Source organism: Mastacembelus armatus, chromosome 12 (genome assembly GCF_900324485.2).
Source record: "Mastacembelus armatus chromosome 12, fMasArm1.2, whole genome shotgun sequence".
Taxonomy (NCBI): domain Eukaryota; kingdom Metazoa; phylum Chordata; class Actinopteri; order Synbranchiformes; family Mastacembelidae; genus Mastacembelus; species Mastacembelus armatus.
Window position 1 is genome coordinate 8,950,942 of NC_046644.1, and position 26,608 is coordinate 8,977,549.

The following is a 26,608-nucleotide window of genomic DNA, read 5'->3' on the forward strand; positions in this document are numbered from 1 at the left end:
AGAAGAAGAAGAGGAGGAAAAGGAGGAAGAGGAGGAAGAGGAAGACAAAGACAGGTTTGTTGATTATTAATTTTCTCTAATTGACTGATAATAGACTATTTTATTTTATTAAACAAAAATGTGATTTTTTAAGGCCATGCCAGCGTGACAGCCGCCTCAGGCATGGCTGCACTACCTAAACAAGGACATCGACAATCGGAATGAGACTGATGGTGAGTCTCGACCCCTTTTTACACCAGTTTCAGCGGAATAAAATAAAGCCTGTCACGGCCAGCGGTTAACGAGAGCTGGCTATAATTTAGCCTGCTAGGCTAATAAACAGTCTGACATACAACTACATCATTTTTTTCTCCTATTTTTATTTAGAGGGTTAGATTACACCCTTTGCTGTGGGAAACAAAGGCTTTTCAGACGATGAACATGGTAAATGAATGTTAGCTTTAGCCGGTTTACAGTATAACCCAGACTGTTTTACGTTTTAACGGGGTTTAAAGGTTATAAGGCCAACTGTGGTTTTGCATCAGTAAATATCTAAATGTTGTGAAGTTGAATTGAAGTCAGAGCCTCTCACTGACCACTGGTTTGTTTGTTGTTCTCCCCAAACTCAGCCTTAACCTCCCTCCTTTGCCTTGTGCCAGAGGAGCCTGGATCAAGATGCTACTGAAGATGCCCCAGAAGCTGCTGAAGACCGCACACTACATGGAGCTGGGCAGCTACCAGCACTGGCCGGTGCTGATACCCCAGAGGATAAGACTGTACACGTACGAACAAATCCCCCTCTTCCTGAAAGAAAACCCCTACATCACAGATGGCTACAGGGCTCACCTGCCTTCCAGACTCTGCCTGAAGAGGTGGGAGTACACTTGGACAGAGATTTGTCATTTGTGGCTCATGGTGTTAATAATGAAGTCCCTGAAAATGGGTATCATTCACACAGATATAGCAGGTGCATGTTATGCTGGTTAGTGTGTGTTTAGTGTGCATAGGGTTGTATTTATGCTCATAGATGTGTTTTTTTTTGTTTCCTCTCTTCTGCTGCAGTATTTTTATCCTATCCAATGAGACTGTGAATATCTGGAGCCATCTGCTGGGCTTCCTGCTGTTCTTCTCACTGGGGGTCAGTGACCTCTCATCAGTACTGCCAGCCTCTGGAGCTAACAGAGCGGACTACGTCATCTATGCTATAGGACTCTTTTGCTTTCAGGTGCAGACACATAGCAAGAGTGACAAAATGTGGGAATGTTCTGTACCTTCATCCTGACCTTTGCTGTGTTGAGTACATATGAAACTAAATGTGAATATGTTGTTTGGCAGTCATACAGTGTATTTTATGAGCCTCCACACTCATAAAGGCATGTCAGGTTTATACTGTATGTGCAGTTTCTGTCAACTTTCTCTATTCAGAAGTGCTAAGTCAAGGACTTGGTTTGGATTCTTAAAGACATTTTTCCTCTCATCCAAAAGGCTTGTTAATTTCTGTCAAGTGTTTTTATTTTTGAGCAGCTGTTGTCTGTGTATGTGTTTTGTATAGAGTTTATTATAAGCATCTTCTTCAGTAGAGTACTTGTCGATGAATGAAAAATGTACTCCCAGATTCTGTGTCAGATATACATCGTTTAACAAACGACGTAGTTTTACTTGTACATTTCCTGCAACAGGTGAATTCAGGTCATCTCCACATGCCGAGGTGTAACAGTTGTGAAGGTGGGGCACAGTATGTTGTAATATCAAGAGCTTGAGCAGGAATGTAGTGTAGTCCAGAGTTTGTCTTGGCAGCTGATGAGAGTTGTTCAACATAGATTGTGGTTAGTTGTATGATTCCACTTATGCACTTGTCTCCCTCCCTCCCAAAACATTTATCTCTTCTCCCATATTTTCATTTTGTGGGTATGGCCATCCAGATCATAACATGAGGAACATGCTTTTTAAATGTATTTGATGATATCAATAATGACATCTGTCAACACATCGAAATTTGTCAAGAAAAAGATGACGGTAATATTAATCTCTGTATGTGTTCATCCCAGGTGTGCATGCTGTGTTCAGTGGGGTATCACCTGTTCTCATGCCATCGATCAGAGAAGACTTGTCGTCGTTGGCTGGCACTGGACTACGCAGGCATCTCTGTTGGCATTCTAGGTTGTTATGTACCTGGGATCTTCTACGCTTTCTACTGTAATGCTGTAAGTCTTCACACACAATACAACAGTTTCTATGAAAATGATGCAGTTAAGATGATCTGACCCAACATTTCCACCAATAGATTATTTTAATTTTTCTCAAATTATAATCCTGACAAAGAAAAATATACTCCAACTGTGATTACTCTGTATCTAATCTCTCTCCTGTCTCATAGTTTTGGCGACAGGTGTACCTGCTGACAGTGCTGTCTCTGATACTGGCAGTATTCTGTGCTCAGATCCATCCTCATTACCTCAGCAACGATTGGCGATGGATACGGATGGCGATTTTCTGCTGTGTGGCTGGCATCAGTGTGATTCCCGCATGCCACTGGGTTTGGCTCAATGGAGGGTTAACCTCTGATGTTGTACAGGTCAGGAAATACAATAATATCAGAAAACGATGTCAGAGCTTGCTTATAAATGCTCACTTGTATTTTCACACCTCTGCAGTCACTGTTGTGCAGTGCAAGTGGTCCTAATTTTTACAGTTGTACAATTGTAATCCTGAAATTCTGATTTCCATTGTAGCTCATGAATCTTTCTTCTTATGACTGCAGCTTTTCCTGCCTCGTGTGATAGTGATGTACCTAATAGCTGGATCTGCCTTCTTGTTCTACGTCACTAAGATCCCTGAGCGCTATTTCCCTGGTGAGTCTGTGTTTAGCTTTTCCTCTCTTTTTCTCATTGTGTGCACAAGCCTGACGCAGAGAAGTGCCAAATCAAATCTGACATTTGTTAAACTAAACAAACAAAAAAAGAATAATTTAGTAAAGCAATTGTATGTTTATTAGTTTGTGAAAAATTATTTAAAGAAATACTGTTTCTGTTGAAAATGGTAGTTGCATTTTTCTGTCAGTGAAGAATCACAGTGACTGTTCCTCTGTAATTAGCTTGAATACTGTTCAAAGTCTTGTACTTAAATCCGACTCATATGGACCAAAATCACATGGTCACTTTATCACACCTGTGTTCAGAAACTATTGTTTAAACTCCATGTTGAATTCAGTCTAAACCCAATTGCTGTTCTGTAGATACTTTAATACCACTAGAGGTCATCATATGTTTTATTTCATCTTGTGAAGTTGTTAAATTTTGTGTAAAGGCAGATTTATACAGCTTGTCTACATGTATTATTTTCATAAAGAGAACGCTATTGTAACTGAAGTATGAACCATATTGAAATTCATTTTACAGCCATTACAGCTTATTTTTGACTCCTTATAGAAGGTTAGTGAAACAACATTCAGTTAGCAAATGCACCATCATATTCAACACAGCATTTCCAAGGAAGTGGATATGCTGTATGTTTGCCATGTTTATAGGTGAATAGGTCAGGTTGCTGCAATCTATTTTTGTATAGTCCAATTTTATGTAAGAAAGTACATAAATTAAAAATAAAACCATACAGTTTGTAAAGCGTTTTTGTTCTCTTTTCTCCCAGGGCAGCTGAACTACCTGGGTGCCAGCCACCAGGTGTGGCACATACTGGTGGTTGTGATGTTTTACTGGTGGCATCAGACCGCTGTACACATCATGCACTTCAGACACAGCCAGCCCTGCCCTACCCACACTCAAAGCAGCTAAGTGAAAGAGATCAAATAATGTTTTTTTTTTTTTCTTTTAAGGAGATCAGTTGCAGTTTAATAATCAAGTAAACTCACTATATTAACATTAAAAATCTCCAGTTGACTTGAAGTTGCTGTCTAAAGGTTTGTCAGTCACTGACTACCAGGCTATTACCTGCTGAAAGTGAGAATGTGACAATAATGAGTGACCATTATTTTTCACTGAACTGTTGTTTACTGTTTTTACCTGCTCGTGCCCTGACCAGCTCTTGAAGGCCAGTATCCTCTTTTAAATGTTAATGTTTCTAATAGTAGATGTCAGCTAACCTAGATGGCTAGGAGCAGTTGGAAGTTTAACAGTGTCCTAACAAAAGGGCAGTGGACCAGAACCTGCACTGGTGAGTACTTTGGGGATGTAGTAGTCAGAAGATCAAAGTTTAGCTTTCAGGGATTTTGAACTGATTGCAGAAGCGATGCAACTTCACCACACTGAGCCCCACAATGGAAAGAAGTGAGCAAACCTTGATGTTGCATCACGATTAGATCATTGCATGAACTCGCATGTTTATTATTAGTAGACACAAACTAAACTTTGCTGTTTTAAAATGGATAATCATGTTTTTCTCATGGTTGGCTTAGATTGCAAATTTTTTTTGCACAGAAATACAAACAAAATTATCCATGATGATCAAACACAATAGCCTGTGTGAACAATGACTCTTTTGCCTGTTTTATCTTGCATTTTGTTCACCTTTAGATTGTGTGGCATTTCCTGACTTAAACAGTGGAAAAGTACAGAAGAAAATTGTGACAACTGGAAATTCATTTAACCATTGTCTCACTACTAGAACATTCTTTAAGCTACCAAACACAGGTTCCCTAGCACTACTTGATTATATTGGGCAAAGTCAGTATGTTAGGGCTCATTAGACAAGATTAAGCCTAAATCCAGATCAGCAGAATTCCTCAAAATGTTCTACAACCACCTCCTTTGCTGGAATTGTCATCAGGGTGTTGGGTATAATGTTATCAGAAAAAAAGAGCCATCCATTGCCTAACATAATATTACACAACTATCAGGTCTCATTGGGAATATGGGAATATCTGCTTACATTTGTTTAAGCAGAATACAATGCTGGCCAGTAGGAAAGTTCTGAATTGCCTAACAAGAGCATGCCAAGAATGCTGTGTTCATCCAGGCTTCAACACAACATACCTTCTCATAAATCTTTACTCATATGCAGACAGTTGTGATTGTATGTGCCCTGAAATTGAGGCCTCTCCCTAATCCAAAACATGTCAATCAGATTTCTTGCAATGAAAATATAACATAAAACCCCTTTTAGGAATTACTTCTTTAAGAAGTGGTTCCAAAGCCCAGGCAAACACTATCTGCAAAGGAGAGACCGTTTTTTTTTTTTTTTTCTTGAACTGTAAACCTTGAAGTTAGTGAAATCACATTTTTTGCTGACAGCATGCTGTAGCACTTAACTCATTACATGCATTTAGTGATTCCCAGTTGTCACCACTGTAGGTCGTTTGACATAAAGACTGTGAGAATTGTTATTGTCTCCTTAATGCTGTTGTTTCAATCAAGCCAGTGTAAAGTTTTTAAATACCTTAAAAAGTTATTTTTCCTGAGTACATATTGGGACAGTTGAATAATTTAATGTTTAGTGTGTTATGCCAAGGTTTTTTTTTTATTTTTCTTTTCTTTTTTTTTTTATACATCACTTCAGTATGCCTGTACTTCATTTGCCTTATTATTTTTGTGTATTTGAACTGCATACAAACTTACTGTTACAATCTGTTTTTGGTCAAGAAATGACCATAAGCCAGAACAACATGATCAAACTCAGACTATCATCTTTACTCTTTCACTAGCAGGCCAGTATGTGTTTGTTATATATAGAGAAATAATATTTAGAATTGTTATCAAGCTGAGAGCACTTACTACTACAAAAACTGGAAAATGCACTGTTTCACAGGTGCTGAAAGAAGTGGCTTTATTTGTGCTTTTTCTGTCATTATTTTCTGGAGCTTTTTGAATGACTCTTTTATCTTGTATTTGTGTTTTTCATGAATATCATTTGTATGATAAAGCACTAGAACTGATATGATGTATAATATTTATTTCAGTGCCTCTGTGAAAATATTTTTTTAATCATGATCGAATGAATAAAGAATGCTGGGAAATAAATTGTAACTGTTATTTATAACAACTCATGATTTAAATGTATTTTAAATATTGGAAATCAGTAACATTGGATAATTGTGTTAAAAGTTGAGACCGAAATAACGTCTGACCTCTTGGTTACCTAACTAATAAATATACTGGTTGAAACGTTTAGTTGGCCTGTGTTTTGTTGTATGCCATTCACACTCTTGAACAACAGAGGGCAGAATTGATACAGAAGTTGCTTATTTACAATAAGGAGTTCAGAATAAATGTAGATGCTTTTGTGTTATAAAAGTAAACAAATTATTTAACTTGTTCTCTGTTTCCAAAGTACAGGAGCCATGTTTGTTTCCCCATCTGAGCAAATCAGCTATTAGTTCTGTTCTATCAAGTGCTTAACAGTTTTCTATTCAGTGTCAAGTGATTCTCCAGTGATTTGGCAAATTAAAAGTTTGATTCAAAACAAAACTCAGCAAAAACTACAACAGTATAACTAGATATTTCTATGTCACCCTATTCCAGAAGCTGTAAAGATTAGGGTATTATAGAAACAATAAAACTGATATATGCATTTAAATAATACTGAATGGTTTGGTAATAAGGTATATAGATGCCACTATCTTATTGTATCAATATATTTTTATAGCGCTTATATACTTTATTGTGGATTGTCCCACAATAAAATGTTTTATAGGCTACATATGACTGTGCTCAACCAGAAAAATGTAATGTGTACAAGTAACGCATGCAAACACCTCCACCAAACAACTCACAGGGTATGCAGAGACACTCTACACTTATTAACTGCTGCAGGTTTTACGAGCTCATCACAGATGTATACACTTAAGATGCCACATCGGGACTTCTATGATGCGTCTCAGGCGTCACTTTATTGCCCGAGGTTCACAAAGTGGTAAATACCAGACCTTTGTGCTGGTTTAGGGTGTTCTCATTTAAATGCAGAATATGTGATTTCTTTAGGAAGAGCTTGTTTGTTACATTTCTTGAATTTCTCTTTTTATCCCGATGACAGTGAATAAAGAAAACAGATGTCACCTGTTGTCATCTGTGCTTAAACAAGCCTGACCAATCGTTTTATTCGGCCATTGGATGACCAACCTGCCCGTCAACCTACTTCTTACATGCGTGTACTCTGCCTTTGCACTCAGTTTCCCATAGTTCATTGCGAACATTCGCGTTTACGCTTTATTTTCATAGCGAAGTTACGGCTAGTTGTGGCGGAGAAGCTCCACTGCAGTTTTCCTCCACAAACTAAAGACTGTATTAGAGGAAGACACAACTAAAAATAAGTTTGAAGCTGCAAAAACTAAAACCACAATTAATATTTTGTAGCGTTGGAACAACGAAACAACTGAGGGAGCTAAAGGGGCTGAAAATGGCGCCATAGTGGCCGTGTTTCTGCTCGACAGGTAATTATCAGTTTGTTTTGTTTTGTTTGGGAAGGGGGTTGTTTTCATGAAAAACGAAAGCACAACACAGTTAAAAACAGTTATTTTCCAAAACACAACACAGTTAAAAAGTTATTTGCGAAAACATTCGCTAATGTTATCAAAGTTACACCCGAATGAGCCATGACAGTGGCTGAGGTAACAGGCTCGTGGTACTTTGGACACTAGCAGCAGTAAATTGTATATTATATGTATTGTGCTTGTATATTTTATATGCAGTGCACACACAAGCATGATTGCTTGACTCTGTCTTGTTTTTGGCGCAGGGTCTTATGAGCCGAAACAAGCTTGACTTACAAGTTTTGGACCAACCATTTCAGAGAATCATTAAAAACCTACCAAGACACGTGTGTAATTTTTAGCTCAGTGTTTTGGACAGGGGAAGTCAAGGCTTTTTCTTAAGACTTTAAAAGTTAAAAATGTCCCTTGATTGTCACTGAAATTGACAGATAGACACATATGTGTAGTTATTCTACATAAAAAGTTTATATTATATGTTTTTTATTTATTTATTTAAAGCTGTTACGTTAATTGACTGCATGTGACATTAACCAACACTTCAGTTCACTTGTTATCAAAAACATATTTAAATGAATATTTTAGGGACACATTTTCCTTTCCACCCCAGACCGCCCTGCCACAAAATTGTTGCACACTAGAAACTCACTCTGATATTTGTCAAATGGATGGAGCAGATGTCCCTCTAATGATCCGTGGAGAAAAAAGGGAAAATAGATAACGTACACGAGATAACATTTGATTTGATGATGACCTGGAAGTATTTATTTAAAATAAAAGGTCAAATGTCCAAGTGTCAATACCATGAGTTACTCTTCTCAGCGATTTCTCTTGTGGTGGAAAAAATAGTTAACGTTACACCTTAGCAATAAAATGCCTTGTATCCTTATTATTATTATTTTAAAAAAGGTAGACAGTATTGCTAACATGTTTTAGGTTATATCTGTTAATCAGCTGTGTGACTGCATGAGTTAAGTAGCATGAAACTGTTTAAAACAGTTTCATGCTACTAGCAGGGAAATAGTTTGGACCTATGAAAAGGATTTTGCATGAAAGGAAATCTGTGATTTTTACAGGCCAGGAGTCATTGTTTACTCCATGAGAAGGGAATGTTATCTTGTACAGATCAGGAATAAAACAATGGTAACCCTGATACTCCCTGATGTCTTCCCCTCCCAGAGAAGCCCAGTGGTCTGCCAACAGAGGAACTGTGGTGTTATTGTGGACCAGGACCAGAGGCCACAGATGACTTCATGGGAAGAAGGACAAATGGACAAATAATGAACCCATGCATTTAACGGTATGTGAGTATATTCTTAAAGGAAAAAAAGATTTTGAACGGTGAGTGTTTAATTGGTTTTGGGTTCCTGAGGATTCTACACTGTTCAAGTAAATCTGTCCATAGAGATTAACCAAGAGTTTAACTGAATTCAAAATATTTTTCTGATTTCATTTAAACTGCTATTTAATACTTTTTACTAGTCAGTAAACCGCCTCACCTCAGACATGTAAACCTACGCAATCATTGTCTGTCTGTCTGTCTTTGGGCAGGCAAACTGCTTACTCTTAGCATCTTTACAGATAATAAGCAAAAGATGGTCCCTTAAAATACACCTGTATATCTAACTACAGTATGGATAATTACATAAACTGGTAGCTCTCAGAGGCAGCAATCCCTTTTTAAAACCCTTTTGCTATGCTCTCATTCAGAATGGGTTTGACCATGCAACGAGACATGCTGTAAGTGTAAAGTATGATAATTATTTTGGAAAATGATAGCTATGATTGTATTACCGCATGGACTAATTAATAGTTAGTGCAGCCTGACACAGCAGAAGCAGCAGTGGTACCTGTTGAGCTACTCAGGTTGTCTACACACCAAGAAGTGAGTTTTTGTTTGGAGAACTTTTCATTTTAAAGACTTAGTTACCTCAGAAACATTAAAGTAATTGTCAAATGAAAGCATCTTCTTCCACTTTAATATATACTGCATGTATGTAGCCTTAGCTCCTTGTGACTAAAGGTTGCACTTGCAGCACATTCCCTCTTTACATTTTAGCATTTTTCACATTATTTCTTTTTGGAAAGCCTATTTAAAATGTCTCACTGTTGCTTTAATTCCACTTAAGACTCATGTATCAAGATCTTTAGATTATCCAGAGAAAGAATGCCATTATTTCTAGGAAGACAAATTAATTCTGGACCCTTCAAATTTCCTTGATACAGTTACAGTAAAGTTATTGAACTAAAAAAGTGAGATCAAAGACACATAAACCCTAATTAGGGTGACTGGGTGATTGCAGAATTGGGTGATAATTTTGAATTGGTTTGTCACTACAAAGGGCCTGTCATTATAAAATAATAATTTGTGCAGCTTTATTATTTTTTTTTTTTGGGGGGGGGGATCTACCAAAACTTTGTGAATATTCCCTTAATTTGGTACGTGCTAATGTTGGCAACAACAAAGACACAGACTTTTCATTAAAACATATCAGTTTAATTCAAGTATTAACAGTAAGGCAGTGTAAGTATATGTAGTGTTGAATGCGAGAGCTGTTTAAAATTAAAGTCAAAGAGATTCCTCTAAAAAATGTAATGTAATCACTATACTACAAATAAAAACAAGAATGTCTGCATGTGACCTTGTCTTTGACATAAACTATAAAAATAAATCCCTTTTTGAATGATTAGACTAAAACTTATAGAATACTTACAAAAAATGTTATGGTTTTCATCTTGATTTCACATGTGCCAATAACAGGATAACAAACAAGAAAAACTGTGATTTCACAAAGCAATGTCTGCTCTAATTTTGCATGTCAAAAATATTTGATCAATTAAACCAGTGGCAGTGAAGAATTGTATCATAATATGAGGTAATGCTTATTTTCCCAAAGGACAAATACGTCTTGGGCACAAGTGCTGAACGCTACTGCATATAATGTACAAACTAAATAAAACAATTGGGACAAAACAACTTATGCAGCCTGTCAAAGGTTTTGGGTGACCTAATTTTTTTTTTAAATTTTGTATAAAAATGTCTGTAGCTTCCTCTAATGTCTCAGTGTATTCTGAGTCATTCAGCAGCCTAACACGTTTGTGGCATTCAATTAAATGAAATAATGATTGCACATTACAAATACAGAGTCCATATCTATACCAGATGTTGAGAAACCAGGACAATCTGATGACAAGTGGGTACTGGAACAAGAAAAAGAAGAGCTGAGAGTAGTGAACTGAATCACTGGGGATTAAAATATTATTGAAATGCTTCTACACAAATAACCCCAGTGAAAGGGGTTACATGCAGAGGATCTGGGCTCTATAGATACTTTGAACATCTAGGCTAATGCTGAAACAATTAGTAGCTCAGTGTTCCAACTGCACAAAGCACCTGCCATCATGACTAAAGATTGATGAGGTACAACACAAATGGTACAGCAAGCAGGTATAGGTATATCATCACCCCCATGCTGTAAAATTGGGTACCAAGCCCCAATATTAATTTGCAAGCTTAATGCAAGACAAGCTCACCTGAGATTCATGGTGAGAATGTACACCTGAAACCTCAGATGCTGATTATCAACACCGAATGAAGTACCTTCCACAAGTCTACTAGAAGATGTGAATACACCATTGAAAACAATCACTACTATCACTGAAACCAGTAACCTGATATGCACCACAGCATCTGTGATCCATGAGATACTTGGCTATGAGATGAACAAGATGAGCCATACAGAGTGAAGAAAGTGTTTGGAATCTAAGATCAAAGCAGCATGGAGAGAAGTTAGCCAGCTATGCAAACTGCAGGAAAACATGATGAAGAAAGGCTTACCCAAGAAGTACAACAAGTTGGCCATATCTGAGGCCTTCGAGACTAACAGGCAAAGACTCACAGCCCTGGCTACCTGCCTGTAAAGGTGCACCAGAGATATGGAAGCCAGGAGAATAAACCGAATGGTCTCCTCGTGAAAGAAAAACCCCTACACAGTATGTGCCAGAAGAGGAAGTGGCTGATATCAAAAAGTACAAGCAGTGGCTGGACAAAGCTGGACTGAAAGACAGCACAGAGGCACTAATGATGGCAACACATGAACAAGCTCTTAAGTACAAGATCATTAGAGACTGGGGTCTACCACCCAAGGTGCAGATGCAGGCTGTGCAAAGTGGCCCCTGAGACAATCCAGCACATAACAGTGGGGTGTAAGATGCTAGTAGGTAGCGTGTACATGGAATGCCCCAAATGGCTAGTATCATGTACAGAAATATCTGTGTCAGTTATGGACTCGAAGTCCTAAGGTCAAAATGGGAAACAACACTCACCACTATAATAGGAATAGTTCTACTTCCTGCTGTGCAGTTTTCTCCATGATGATGCAATAACAGTCTTTTCCAACACTGCTTAACGAGTTTGTTGTAAGTACTTAGTGATGTTGGGACAGGTTGTATCAATTAGATAGTCCTCAATACCTGATCTCTTTAATCTACATGAATTTACAGATTATATTATTTATTTATTTCCTTTGGTAGTTTAATACTGGACTTGAACTGCTTAATATAGTTAAACGAATGGGGGTGCGAAAAATGAAATGGGAAAATATGAATCACAAAACAGACACAATATGTAACCAGTGAAAAGGGTTAAATCTTTAAAAGATAAAAACTATATGTAACATTAGAAATGCAAATATTGGCAATGTTACCAATTTGAATTAGAGACCAACTTTTAATTAAACAAGTTAAATAGTTTTTCTCCTATTAATATTACACACCACAATTTTATAGAATAAGAACACTAAAATAGAATGTTAAGGAGGAATAAGAAAGCAAACTGAATTTCCTGCATGTGTTTAAAAGAATATAAATGATAAGGAGGTGAAGACCAACTGGGCAAAGTCCATAAATTAGATAAAGCAGTTCAACAAACAAATTAATAAGCGTTGTACTTTTTATTCCATTGCCTGATTAAAAACTATTCATGCACGATTTTTGTTCATCAGTCTAATAGAAGTTGGGACAGAGGAGAGCATCAGACAAATGGTTTTGTGGTTGTACTGATTTTGCTGGTTCTATTGCATCTATTCAGGGTGTCCCTTTATAGAGTATGAAATATCTGATAGGCCCTTCAGTATTCTGTCTGCTTGTCTAAGGACAGTCTTTTCATAAGTGTAAGCTATTGATCACAGGCTTATAGTTACTCACCTCCCCGGGGTCAAATATCATCTATTTTATTTAGTTAATTATTATCAATTAGCTGAGGTCTTGGCCATCATACAAGTCCACAAGGGTAACCTTCTCCTTGCAAAACACTAAATGGCAGGCGTAATATAGTGCTCTAAAACTTTGCTGCATCTGCATTCTTTGTGTACAATGTGAAGAGGAATGGTAAACTCATGCAACCTTGTGATCCTTCTCTTAGAAAAGTAGTGACTGATCTTAACCTGCAAACCTGTTGACTTGCAGCAGGTTTGCAGTCAGAAGTCATACATTTATAACACAGGCAACTTCAGTCATATCTTGTTTGTATATTTTTATGTGGATTTTAAACAGAATTTTGTAGCAAACAATCCAGCAAATGTGGCCACTGAATCAACACATGTAGAGTATTTGGTTATACTGTTTATAGACTGCAAAATTAATTCATAATAATAATTCATAATTTGATTTTGCCATATATGAAACGTTTTTAAGTGTAAACTGATACATTTCAAAGAAATTTTTTAGCCATGGTACAGTTTTCTCTGTTTCAATATGTTTGTGGTCTTCTTATCTTTTTCTTATCTTACTATTACTACAGAGTTTAAGCTTAGTTCTGCCTGTTCTAATATGGGGGGTACATGTCAATGAATTTCTCCATGTATAGATATGAAAAAAATGCAGCGGATGACTCAAAACATAGATTGTAGAGGTGTAGCTTGAACCGCATGGGTTCACCTCTGAGGAGAGTTAGAGGGCATCTCCAAACTGTCAGCTTGCCATATTCTTAGAAAATAATTCTGCATATTTGGCACATTTTCATGATATAATGTTAGAATCAGATATCAGGGTTACTTATACATGGTTGTTAGAATTAGGAGAGTGCTGTTTAAAAGGAGTTTTGGAAGGCACCATGTGGAATGGACCCTGATTGTTTTTGGGTTTTCCCGTTAGTCATTTAGAAAATAACTGCCCCCTTCCACTGCATAGTCCATGGCATAGTTTTATGACAGGGCCCTTTACCTGCAGCGAATTTTATCTTTAAAATTCTGAAAACAGTGTTAAAGATAGCTGGTTGTGCAGTTAATTAAATTAATTGTACTCATGATATTTAAGAACACAAAGCTCCAAAAAATTTTGTAGCCTGATTTTAAACTGCTTGTTACCACCATGTGTGCTTGTCTGCTTTCTACAAGGAAACATTTGAGCTACCTTATGTAGTATTGTTACAGATGGCACATATAAATTCACTTTTAGGTTTGCAAAGATAAAAAAAAAAAGGAGTAACAAAAGTGTTTTCAGTATTTCCTTTTCCTCCTCTGCTCTACACCACAGAGTCTTCTGACCTACTTTGTGCTGCTGCATATGTACTGTTCGCATGAATAACTGCAGCATGAACTGTATGAAACAGCAAGCTGCTCATGTCTTTGTCATTCTTCCCAAAGAATTGTCCCTTCTTCAGGGTATCAATAATGGAGGTGTTACAGCTGGCAAGAAGGATGTTCACCCCGATCTCTTTATATTCCTTGAATAGCCCTTTAAACGTGGCAACGCCTGTCGAGTCAATGAATGGGATGGCAGAGCAGTCTAAAACTATTGTGTGGAATTCCAGCTCTCTTTGAATTAGTTCAGGAGTGAGCTGTCCATTGTTTTTATCCCCCTTGGCCTGTTTCAAATACCTCTCTTTGGCCTTCTTCTGTGCCTTGTTCCTCTTAGTTATCTCCAAGAAAGGTTCTACTTTGACAACTTTGTAGATGGATTTGAGGAATGTGTCCTTGTTGGCATAGTACAGAGGAGCCTGGAAGCGTAAGACATGAACCCGAGGTGGTGGCACAAGGTTTTTGTACTCATCCACATCCTCGTAAAGATCAGTGTCAGTGGCCCGGCCGAGGAGAGAAACCTAATATCAGACATCAGATTAGTTTAGAATAAATTTGGAGATTGCTAAATGCCAATGTTGTTCTTTCACTAAATATTTCAGATCAACAAATCATAGTCAGTATTGTGGAAATTCTTTTCTGCAACATCTACAGTTAAATTTCATACTTTTGCCACCCTGGTATTATTATTTGTATCACTTTGAAAAAACATTATTAGCATCAAATCATTTACTCACCTTAGGTTTCTGGGTCTTAAAGATTATGCAGATCATGGAAAAGCTGATTCCGACCAGGAGGCCCAGCTCTACACTGATCAGAGCCGTGGCCAACATGGTGACCAGCCAAACTATGGTGTCACTTCGACTGTTGCGCCACTTTGCTGGTACATCCTTGAACTTTCTCAGGGCCCCCCGTAGGCTGATGATAATGATACAAGCAAGAACACACTTTTGAAGAGCATAGAAGAAAGGTGCAAAGAACAGGAGGACAAGAAGGACAACCAGGGCGCTGATCAGACTTGACACCTGATGGAGAAGCAGAGAAATGGAGCGAGATGAACAAGGATGAAAGAGACATTTTCTAGTTAACACCTTTTAAAAAGTTAACATGAACATATAAAATACAGTATGTTTTTATGCGCAGAAAGCTAAGGCTCTACAAATGACCTCAGGACAGGCTTTCTAGGAACCATTCCTCACACAGAAACACTAGGGGATATCAAACTAATATTTGTGTTATGCTGAGCTCTTTCCTCTAAGGTGATTGGACAAATCATTAAAAATAGGTTTGACCATTTTCAAAAGGTTTTAAATTTACCTGTGTCTGGCAACCTGTTGAATCCTTCACCATGGTTTTTGCCAGTGCTGCACTGGTGGTGAAGCAGTGGAAGAAGGAGGGGACAATGTTACAGAAGCCGATGGCCAGCATCTCCTGGTTGGGCCGAACTGTGTAGCCGTTTTTCTTTGCAAACATCTCGGACAGCGACACCGTGAAGGCAAAACTAGAAAATGAAATTTCATTGACTAAATGATGCTGTGGCCAATTTTTTCTTCCCGAAACAGTCACTATTAAGTGGAAAATGGCTTCATTTCTGCATCCATAAATCATTTGAAATCAGGAATTAAATCTCAGTCTGGGTAATGAAGACATGTGTATCACTGTCAGACAGTAATAAACTTACCAAATTGCATCTAACAGTCCAGATGAAACATATGTTAGTGTCAAGCAAATGTGGTGTTAAATTGGTTGTACATTACCTAATTACAGCCAGAGGAATGGCATCCAGTGCCACTTGTGGCATCAGACTAAAGCTGGGTACGCGGGGAGGGATGAACCCTGTCGGAATGTGACCAGAAACACTGGAGCCATAACGGGTGTTCAGCTCTCCAAAATGGCTGGCCAGTGTAGCTCCTGCCACTACTACAAGCTCTGTGGGCAGAGGGATCTTCAGACGATCCTTGTAGCGCTCCTGAATCTCTTTACCTGCCACTATATAAATATAATTTCAAAATTCATAGTGTTATTTTATAAGGAATTTGTTTCAGATTGTACTCAAGGTCATTACTAAACACCTGACATCAAATAGCCAAATATTTATATTTAATTTATTAATAGTCAAATAAATGATCATCTTTGTGTCACTGGGAAAACTCAATGTTTGGCTTTTTGCAATTAAAAATGTATGTGCAATAACTGGATGCCCCCTCCCATGTCATTCTGAGAAGTGCTGTGGCATCCATCAAAGCAGAACCAGGTGTGGCAGCTCATAACACTGACTGCTTTGGAGAATATGTAAAAAAAAAAAAAAAAAAAAAGGTTTTACCTAATATCAAAATACAGATGACACTAGTGATGAAGTCACACAGGTTGGTCTTGTGAATGCTCGCGAAAATGTTGAACCAGGTGACCACAACTGTGCTGTAGCCATGGTGACGAGGAATCTTTAGACCCAACAGGTATTTAACCTGCACGGTCAGGATAGTGACAGAGGCTCCTGTGGCAAAACCATCAAGCATGGGAGTAGACAGGTAGACAGAGACAAAGCCTAGCCGAAACACAGCCATGATGACCTGGTGAAGGGATCAGGATGCAGAGGAAGGGAGTCAGTAATACATGGAAAAGGCATACTGTGTTTGTGCACATAATATATACTAACAAAATGGGAAAGCACTTTTTAAAAAATTGCTCTATTGTGAGTGTGCTGGTTACCTGTAATTAATATATACAATGTATTAGCCCATACATTAGAGTCTAGGGACAGTTAAATCAGAATAAACTGTTTCTTCACCTGGTAGACACCAGCCAGTAATGTAAGAGCGGCAGCGATGCTGATGGCATAACACTCCTTGTCACACTGTAGACCCATTAAGTCCACACTGTGCAGTTGGCCAACTGTAATGTTAGTGTCCACTGAAGCATTAAACTTATCAGGACCAGATGCAATGGGATCCTCGCTGAGGTCAAAACCAGCAAGGAATAACTCCCTGTCAACCACCTGCAGGCGCATAGAAATAATGAACAACAAATCTTAATTCATCAATAAAATAAATAAACCACTAAAAATAGAGATTAAGATGTTATATGGTTAAAAGTGTAAAAAAGTAAAATTTTTGTTTTATCTTATTTGCTGTTTTTTTGTTTTTTTTGTTTTTTGTTTTTAAATCCTCACTAGGTTTGAGTAATCGGTGACCTTAATTGACAAATGCAACAAGATCTTTCTATATAATTATATGATTCCTAGGCAATTTCCTTTTAACTATAAGTGCTTTACACTTATGATCCATTACCTGTCCAACCATGAGGCTCATGAGACTGAAGATCCCCACAGAAACATGTTTGGATGTCCCCATGAGAAAGTAGATGATGTTGGCATAAAATGAGGTATATAAGCCATAGAGAGGCTCCACTCCTGCCAGCAGACAGTATGCAATGGCCTGTGGCACCAAGATGATACCCACAATCATCCCAGACATCAAATCACCCCAGATGTACTCTTGTAGCTTGTATTTAGGCAGCCAGCGCAATACAGGGAAAAATCCAGTCAGGGTGGATCGGACTCTGGGCACGGAGCAGGTCACGCCTTGCTTCAGTTTGGACTTGATGACTGAAGCTGTGGGCTGTCGCTGATGTACCCGCCGTTCTAGGAGGAGTGATGTAGTGGCTGGTTCAGTTTCTGTGACCTCCTCCATAGTATTAGTGAGGATGAGGGAGAAGAAAAGTGAGAGGAAGAGAGAGGGGAGGGTGACGAAGTGGTCAGCTGTGCTCCTAGGAGATCATCCAGGAAAAAGGAGGACCAACAGGGAAAGACAAAAATGGAAACTGTGAAAATCATCAGAGATACTGCAGTTTGTTTATATATACTGTAGAACAGAGAACGACTAACTTTGGAGGTAGTCCTATGTGTTAATGTTCACTCAGAACAGAAGTGTTATGGGGAATGACTTTGCAAAGACAATCTTATGTACAAATTAAACTGTTTGGTTAAACTTCAGTGAATGGTTTACAACAATGCAAAGTCACAATTTTACTTACACAACATGAATTTACACATTTGTGACACACGTGAATGATGCTTGTGATCGGCAGGTTGCAGAAGACCTTTCTCACAAAGCCTGTTGTTTTCAGTAGCAGCTGCATCTCAGCTGAGATAATCATATCATACATACCATAAAATAACATGTTGTAAGCCTCTATCATCACAACACTGGAATTTGTGATTTAGACCTTCTGTTACACCCCAGGTGACTTTCACAGACTGATATAAGGATAAAGAGGAATATATATATTTTGTTTGTTTACTTCCATCAGATTTGCAGTTTTTAACAAAATCTTTTGTAGAGATGATTTTTTTTTCTTGTCTCTAGTTTTACTTTGCAGTTCAGCTGCACACCATGCAAATATAATGCCTCTATAAAACAAATGAAGGGCCCAGACTGTCTTTATATGACCGTTATAAATCCAAGTTGAATTCTCTTTCAGTGATAAAAGAGAGCACAAGAACTACTTTCTATTTGTGTTAAGCACCCTGCTGAATTTCTTAAAACTGTCCATCTAAGCAAGGATTTCTTTCAAGTAGAAAAACAGACTCCTGATTAATTGATGAACACAACTGTGAGTCACACTGAGGACTGAGATTGAAGACTGAGAACTAAAAAATTTAATTTATGTAGTTGTCAACCCTGAACAACAGAAAACTGATTAAAGCTGTTTCTGTAAACCGCTTCTAATCAGTGTTCTCCACCTTTTAATCATGTGATATAAAAGCACACCACTTGCTTTGAGGTGACAGTCCCCCTTTCATGCATAGTTTAAATCTTTTGAATAGTATTAAAAGTGGAAGGTGAGGAAATAACTCGGTATTCTGAAGCTGAGCAGATACCATGCAACAAAACATTTACCCATCCTGAACTGTCAAAACAATATGTAACTGATTAGCTCACCACTAATCAGGTCACATGGTGAATAAAGTATAGGTTGTGATGGTCAAGATATAGGCTATCATTCAAATGTTCAAATCCTGAAAGATACAGTATTTAAGTGATGTGATGATTTTATTACAGGAACATGATTTTAAAAAAACTTTTATGATCAGCCCATAAACTGAGTGCAAAAACAATGCTTAACTTCTGAAGCTAGGACTACCGTCCCCAGTACAATTTTGGTTGTAAAACACACCAATAAAGACATAAAGCAACGTAATTATGAAAGACGGCAGTCTCGCCACCACAACCTAATAAAAGTCTGCAGTCAGCAGGGGCTCAGGACTCTTCGTACTTCAAGTTTGCTACGCCAATGTCGATTTAGTGGTTTGGCAAAAATGCTAATCATTGTCAGAAAACTCTCTTTTCAAATTAAACTGAAATGGGAAGTTCAGTACTACTAGTCCAAGAGGACTTAATACAAAACTTGAGTAAAGGAGAAATAGTGAATTTATATATACTCTAAAATACTGATTCTTACAGTACAAAGGATGCTAAGGTTTTAATATAGAGCTTATTGTATATAATATTCAAATATATACATAACTCTATAACTTTTGAAGCACTTCATATCCTGTATGTGTTCTGTTCTTTCACCTGCAAATCATCACTGTCCACAGCTGTGCAAGCAACACAGCAATAACAACATTATCTACTCTTCTCAACAAAAGTTCATAATTTTCTAAAATTAAGGATAAAAAAGAACCATATAGCACATGAACAACTTAAATTTTTACTTTTAAATCCAAACTTTAACATTTGTTTCAGGCAGTAAGTTGTGATATAGTCTCACCTGCAGAGTCACTGGGACAAACAGGACCGTAATATGTCTCCAATGTGTTGTAATTAACTCAGCTCTGTTGTCCGACTTGATGTCTTCTCTCTCTCTCCTTCTCTTTAACACACTCTCTTTTTTCATACGAGTAGTATGACAGCAGAACTGTGATATCTGCTGAATAAATAGTAAGATAAGAACAGCCCTTTGCTCATACATGCTGTTTCCTATTGGCTTGATCACCAGTAGGGGGTGGGACTTGCCATCTTTTGCATTCACAGAAAAGCACATCTGTGGGAGTGTGTGTTAGTGGGGAAGGGTGGCAGAGGTTAACTGTGGTAACAGGTAGTCTGTGTTTTATATGGTATCTCAGTGGTTCAAGGTGTAACAAGTTCAGAGGTGCTGGTGTTATCTGTGTGATCTGTACAGTAAACAACCCATACCTGTCCTACAACAAATTCACTGCTATCAAACATCACTTAAGTTTTTGTACTATGTCAAAACTGGAAGACACCCTGATTTGTATCTGCAAGATTGGATAAAAACAACCATGCATACAAGTTGAAAGTGACAAACAGGTAAAAGGAGTAGTACTTATATTCTGCTGTCATGTTGGATGACTGATTTACATTTAAATTTCATGTTTTTCTTTTTTCTTTTTCTTTTTTTTTTTTTTTACTTTATCTCTAGGTGGTTTTACTTTGCAGTGAAACTTTGCATAGAAATGAACCCTTAAACAAATACAGATCCAAGTCTGTATTCATATGGGTGTTATAAATTAAACCTGACTTTTTTACTGATTGAAGAGACACAAGAGACAAATAAGCAACTTTGAAGTATAACTTACAGTTAATGAACATCAGCCAAAAACTGGGCAAGAACATAAAGGTTTTTGTTCAGTACAAAAACACAGACACCTTATTAACTGCCAAATGCAGCGGGGAGTCACATTGAGGACTAAGACTAAAGAATGAGACCCAGAAAATCTAATTTATTTTAACCCTGAGCAGCATTGAAAACAACTGATTAAAGTTGTTTCTGTAAAGCGTTTCGAATCAATGTGCTCCGCTTTTAATCATGTGATATAAAAAGCGTTTGACTACTGCATAGAAAGCTTCTTTTGAGGTGTCCTGCTATTCATACATAATTTACTTGTTTTTAACTAACACCGATACTAAAATCATACCATATGACAAAGAATTTAGGTGATGTTTGGTAATATTTTCCCACCACTTTGATTAACTCCTGAACGGTGTTTAATATTACGTCAACAACAGTATTTCTTCTCAAATGTAATGCATAATATAATTTGATAAGACATGTTTCTTGATTTTGTTCTGAATTTTAAAAATTTGTCACATTACAGTGTTGGTCTTTAAAGGGGGATTAGTAACAAAAAATAATTTGTTTGTTGTAGGAAAGTATGTGGATACGGAAGAAAAAAAATTCTAGTATTACTTAATGAAGTACTGTGGCATTGCAGTTTAGCACTGTCGCCTCACAGCAAGAAGGTTTGGAGTTGGAATCCTATTTCACCCTGGGACCTTTCTGGGTTTGCATGTTTTCTCTGAATCTGCTGGGATTTTCTCATTTGGTACATTTTGTACAGTGGTACTGTATAGTGAGTGCATGAAAAGATGTGCAACAATCTTAAAAGGTGACTGGATTGACTGTTTTTTGTGATGCTGGCTGATTTGGATTGTGGTTTAGCCTATCAGAATGAATTTGTAGAGTGATGGTATGTTACTACTGCTTCAGCTAATTCTGGTTTACTGCTGATTTAACTTTAATGTCATGATGTTAAAGTGGAAGATTTATACATTATATGAACTGCAGAGTCCAGTGAAGTAGAAAACAATTGTGAGGGGACACAGAGGTAACATAATGTATTTGCAATAATTTTAGCATTCCCATAATATAATATGTAATGTAAACACTTTAGTAGTTGTCACGATGTCAGTGTGGAAAGTATGAAACATAACAGTCTGTGAAATACTAGCAAAGTACTTATCTAACAGATATTTACAGCTACAAAGGTTGTCAGAAAAATTGTATAGTAGCCATTGTTTTCATGTATTGATCTGTCTGAAGTGTGTGGCTGCAACTGTGATCATTATAAGAAAAATAATGGGTTTAATTTTCTAGTTGCTGACCAGGTGGATATTACAGAAAGTTGGTTAAATGAAAACTCAGAGCTGTTTAACCCTGAGTTGAGGGAAATTCAGTCTCAGTACCAGAAATAGAAAATTTAAACTTGGTTAGTTACCATGTGAAACTAACCTGCTCAGTGGTAGGTTTTCTTCAACAAACCCTGAGTTTCTGTGTCCCCTTTCCTCCTGGTGAGTCTGCAGATGCTGTCATACAGGCTCTTTCATTTCCTCATTCGTACTGTTCATACTGAAACACTGATTGGAAGTTGAAATCTTAGGAATAAAGTTGTGATATTGACATTAAAGATGAAATATGTCAAGTAGGATTATGAAGATTTTGTAGGTGAAATGTAGCCTATGTGTTGAAACTGCATTGTTTAAAATAAAATCCACTGCATGTTGAAATAAAACCACTGAGTAATGGTTAATTTCTTTAATGTGTCAAATATGCTTAAATCAAATGAGGTTATATTAATGTGCCTATGCAGTATACCTTACCTGTTTGTATGATGTTCCTATATTTCATTTTGAGCTGCTGCCAGGTGTGCTTTTGTCCCATTGGATTTCACCTAAATGAATATAAAATTTAGTCACTTTCCATTACTTTTTCATCTGTAGGCTACTGTTAAAACAAACTAGTAAGTTGTAAATGAAAGGATTGTGCGTAATGTAAATGTGTTTTTCAAACTTACGTAACGGCTGAAACAGCAATTGTGTCCTACGCCAATTCTCTCTTCTTTGCTGCTGCAGCTGTACTTTCTTTTGAACAATTTGTTCATGTTCTGTGTAAGAACGCATAAAAATTTCTAATTCCACTTCTGTGACAAATGCAGACCTTTTTTTTCCCTCTGTTGTGATGGTGAGTCATTGTATCTGAGCTCCATTGAAGATTGCTTTTTATAGTCCTTGTGCATGTGGTTAACTCAAACAATGAATCAACAAAGAGACAGTTGATTGGACTAAATCTAATCAGCTATTCTGAAACTGAAAACTCAGAGTTTCCCATCTTAGAGTTAATAAACTCAGAGTAAAGGTTAAGTTCAGAGTGTAATAAACCCCAGTAGAAGACTGCTTACAGAGTTTATATTAGTAAAAGACATTTGAAAGTAGCAGTTGTGTATCCTCCTGCATTTCGTATATTGCTGTATAATCTTTCTTCTGATGTTGCACATTCATTTGCAGTCCGACGAACATCCATGATAAGAAAACAAGTTTCCGGCATTCAGCCATGTCAGTTTTTTACCTTCGGCATGAGGTGTTTTGAGTTTGTAATTCAGAATGTTCGTCCTGGTCATTTCCAAATTTCAACTTGCATCAGTGTGGACATGAGTCATCTGCCAACTATAAGCCTTTTCCTTTTAAATGCCTATACACTGTGTCCCTCCCATGGTACCATCAGCTTTGCAAAATACACAACACACTGTTCTTAGATTGTTAGTAGTAGCTATCTCCTTTCTAAATCAGCTCTCATTTGCTACTTCCTTCCTGCCTTTAGCTGCTTGAAATATGCCTGTTCGAGGTTGCTTCCCTCTTTTTTCATTTTTAAAGACGCAACACTACATAGTTACATGGAAAGTTGAGTTTTTGTATTTTTGAATTTGCTGCATGTTTCCAGTTTTTCCATTATATGAAAACCTCCCGACACATACTTGTAGCTTGAAATGAAAGTCTTCTCTGAGATATATCGTTAGTGGCTAGAGTTTGTTTATCAGACAAAGCAGTTGCAAGTTCAGACATATTTGTAAAGTCTGCAATTTTTCAGTTACTGGCTACCTGTTGTTTTCTCTTATTTTACTTTTCTTGTAGCAGATGTCATGTAGCATATATAATTTGGAGGATAAGTGCTATGGGAGGTGAGCAAAACAAAACTTTGCAAAATAAGAATTTAACCCTACTGTTTTCTCCCACAACGCTCTTTTATTAGTTATTTAGCCTCCACTTGGTAACAGCCACTGAAGTCTGGTGAGAGCAATTTGATTTATGCAAGGAGGAGTAACAACACTGGGCCACAACTGGAAACACCTGTCTGCCAGCTCAGTAAGATCAGCTATGAAGATTGTTTTAAAAATGTCAAAAATTGGCTGAGTGATTAATCACTTGATGAGGTTCATACAAGAACCTGTATCACTGAGGTGAGGAGGGTTAAAAATATGATGAAAGTGGTTATGTGTTGTGCAACAGATCCTGAGTGTGTGTGTTTGTGTATGTGGGTGGGTGGGTGTGTCCCTGTGTGCATTATATGCTAGACTGATTGACATTGTCAGTGTTAAGGTGAAGTCATAGCAGCAAACCTCATTTTTCTCAGATACACTCAGCAACAGTTAAGACTGGAGTCATATTTGAACTGCACACCACATACAATACATTGAATATGTTTTTGTCTGTGTGCATGTGATAACATCAATGCATAAGACCAGCCAGTTATTTACTGCTGAGAAAAAGCAAGCAAAAGGAAACAATCCCAAGATGTCATGGGCTTCTGTCTATTTTGTCACCTTTGTTAAGTGTAAAACAAAAAACACCTGTCACTGTTCAGTTTGAGGGGATTACTGCACTGCCGCTTTAAATCCACAGGCAGCATCCATATCTGCATGTCTACCGTGCAGTCACACATTATGATTATCAGACACAGTTTGCTTCTTAGGTTAAAAACAAGTGAAATGAGGGTGGACTCACCCAGATAGAAGGAGCAGCTTGAACGTGATCTAGAGGCAGTATTGGCCATACCTCCCTGACTGGTCCTTCCTCTTCCACCAACAGTGGATTTCTTTATACTGCCGTTCACTCTCCGTCTGCTCATTAGCTTCATCTGGTGTCTTCCTGTTTCCTTCTGAAAAGCATGATGGGAGAGGCAACCCCCATCTTCTTCCTTTTTGCTGATTGGCGCTGAAAAGAAAGGGAGGGGAGAGAGGAGAAGAGAAGGGTGGGGGGAGTCAGAGGGACTATTGGCTGTGGATGATGGTTACCATGGTGACTAAGCTGCTGCTGCTGATGTACTGTATGTGTGTGTGCTCGTGCATAGATGATGTCCTCTGTGTTCTTGTACATTACTTGAGAGCAATGACGTATTGAAAGGATTTTTTATTTTATTTGTAATATTTGAACATACAAAAAAAATGCATTCATATTTCCAGTTTCTAAAAGCTTCTTGTGTTTATATCTTTCCCTTAAAATCAAACTGTGATGCATTTCAATTGTGTCCATAATGTACAGTATGTATGTGTGTATACTGTAGCCTATATAAGACAAGATGTGGCACTATACAGTGTATTCAGAAATTATTCAGACTCTTTCCACTTTTTTCAATTTTATGTTGCAGCCTGATACTACAACTGTTTAAATTATTATTTTTTCCTCATTAATCTACACTCAGTACCATGTAATGACAAAGTGTAATCACAATTTTAGTACTCTGTGAATTGAAATGAAAAAGGAAAAACTGAAATATCACATTTGTATTCAGACCCTTTACTCAGTACTTAGTTGAAGCACCTTTGTCAGCAATTACAGCCTCGAGTCTTTTTGGGTATGATGTAACAATCTTCACACACCTGGATTGGGGGATTTTCTGCCATTCTTCTTTGCAAATCCTCTTAAGCTCCTCTCAAAACCTAAATTCTGAATACATACTTCCTGCTTCTGAAGAGTGCAGACGCGTTTCTGCTTGCTCCTGCTTCTGCCAGCTTTACTTTGCTTTTATTCCTTTTTATTTCATTTATTTTTACCTAATGATTTTATGATACACTTTTTTTACCCCTTTTTTAGCTGCATCTGGAATTTTAGTGAGGATTTTAATTTTCTTTTTAACACTTAATCTGACCTATTGAGGGACTACAGCCATGGATTGTTTTCAACATGAATATTTCAACACGTCTGGAAAAGAAAACACATTGTGCCAAAACTGCCGGATATATCTTCAGAAAATCAATGTGTTACAAATGAAGATTCTTGCTCTGGAATCTGAAAGAGGACTTCACGACACGCTTCTGTTCAGACCCAGTGGTAAGAAGCCAAAACCTACTATCAATAATAAGTGTTATGTTGACCAAAACGCTACTCTGACCCTGGATGATACAGTGTCTTTCCCAAAACTTTCAAGAGTGGGAATTGATCAAAATGAAGCCATCTGGCATAAACTTGGTGCCAAGCCAAAGCGTCACAGAATTAGAAAGAAGAATGGTGGCACCCCAGGACCACATGTAGCATCAACAAACATACAGCTCAGTAACAGGTTTCAACCACTGTCTGAACTAAATCTTATTGATCAAGAAATGTCTGCTGTGCCTGAAAACCAAAAAAGCAATAACTTTAAAAACAGGAGCCATGGAGCTAGTCAGAGAAACAGATACAAAGATTCTGTGACAAATGTGAAGGACAGAGATATCCTTATTACATGCAGCTACCCAAGTGCCATGGTCACTGATATAGCAGCTCTCCTCCCCCATGCCATCTCAAAACACCATGGAGTCAAACAGCTGATCCTGCATGTGGGTGCAGTGGACACCAGAAAGGGAGAATCAGAGGTTTTAAAACAGGACTTCTCTAAATTATTAGAGAAACTTGACAAACTGAAAATCTAGTCATTTGTCAGTGGACCTCTCCCAAACATCGACAGGAGGATTAATAAATTCAGCCGGCTGCTTGCATTAAACACATGGCTGTCCAAGGCCTGTGAGATAAGAGGAGTGCACTTCATTGATAACTTCAACCTG

The 26,608-nt window shown here is 37.6% G+C and overlaps 2 protein-coding genes across 12 annotated transcripts; one reads left to right on the forward strand and one right to left on the reverse strand.

The window, feature by feature from the left end:
* LOC113125016 (progestin and adipoQ receptor family member 3-like) lies at positions 1-5,948 on the forward strand. Of its 2 annotated transcripts, none has more exons than XM_026298260.1 (8): positions 1-54; positions 134-212; positions 609-851; positions 1,042-1,204; positions 2,028-2,183; positions 2,357-2,554; positions 2,741-2,831; positions 3,625-5,948. In XM_026298260.1, exons 3-8 carry the CDS (start codon positions 655-657, stop codon positions 3,765-3,767), a joined length of 948 nt encoding a protein of 315 aa, XP_026154045.1. In that variant the 5' UTR covers positions 1-54; positions 134-212; positions 609-654; the 3' UTR covers positions 3,768-5,948. The 2 variants fall into 2 exon arrangements, with proteins under 2 accessions (XP_026154045.1, XP_026154046.1); XM_026298261.1 differs by having other exon boundaries at positions 7-54; positions 639-851.
* Positions 5,949-12,351: 6,403 nt separating this feature from the next.
* slc26a1 (solute carrier family 26 member 1) lies at positions 12,352-24,711 on the reverse strand. Of its 10 annotated transcripts, none has more exons than XM_026297915.1 (12): positions 24,573-24,711; positions 22,589-22,678; positions 22,395-22,465; positions 22,027-22,151; positions 19,765-19,920; positions 17,280-17,757; positions 16,781-16,987; positions 16,316-16,562; positions 15,750-15,981; positions 15,310-15,493; positions 14,730-15,017; positions 12,352-14,513 (listed from the first exon to the last, which is right to left on the reverse strand). In XM_026297915.1, exons 6-12 carry the CDS (start codon positions 17,679-17,681, stop codon positions 13,938-13,940), a joined length of 2,136 nt encoding a protein of 711 aa, XP_026153700.1. In that variant the 5' UTR covers positions 17,682-17,757; positions 19,765-19,920; positions 22,027-22,151; positions 22,395-22,465; positions 22,589-22,678; positions 24,573-24,711; the 3' UTR covers positions 12,352-13,937. The 10 variants fall into 10 exon arrangements, with proteins under 10 accessions (XP_026153700.1, XP_026153698.1, XP_026153702.1 ...); XM_026297913.1 differs by having other exon boundaries at positions 19,765-19,923; XM_026297917.1 differs by having other exon boundaries at positions 22,027-22,169.
* Between the last annotated feature and the right edge of the window lie 1,897 nt (positions 24,712-26,608).

Excerpts from the sequence above, each read along its gene's own strand:
- slc26a1 (XM_026297923.1), bottom strand. The coding sequence starts at position 17,681 with ATGGAGGAGGTCACAGAAACTGAACCAGCCACTACATCACTCCTCCTA. Across the intron at positions 15,018-15,309 it reads CAACAGGTTGCCAGACACAG|GTGTCAAGTCTGATCAGCGC; the intron begins GTAAATTTAAAA and ends CTTCTCCATCAG. Across the intron at positions 14,514-14,729 it reads TTAAGACCCAGAAACCTAAG|GTTTCTCTCCTCGGCCGGGC; the intron begins GTGAGTAAATGA and ends GTCTGATATTAG.
- LOC113125016 (XM_026298260.1), top strand. The coding sequence starts at position 655 with ATGCTACTGAAGATGCCCCAGAAGCTGCTGAAGACCGCACACTACATG. Across the intron at positions 852-1,041 it reads TCCAGACTCTGCCTGAAGAG|TATTTTTATCCTATCCAATG; the intron begins GTGGGAGTACAC and ends CTTCTGCTGCAG. Across the intron at positions 2,555-2,740 it reads TAACCTCTGATGTTGTACAG|CTTTTCCTGCCTCGTGTGAT; the intron begins GTCAGGAAATAC and ends TTATGACTGCAG.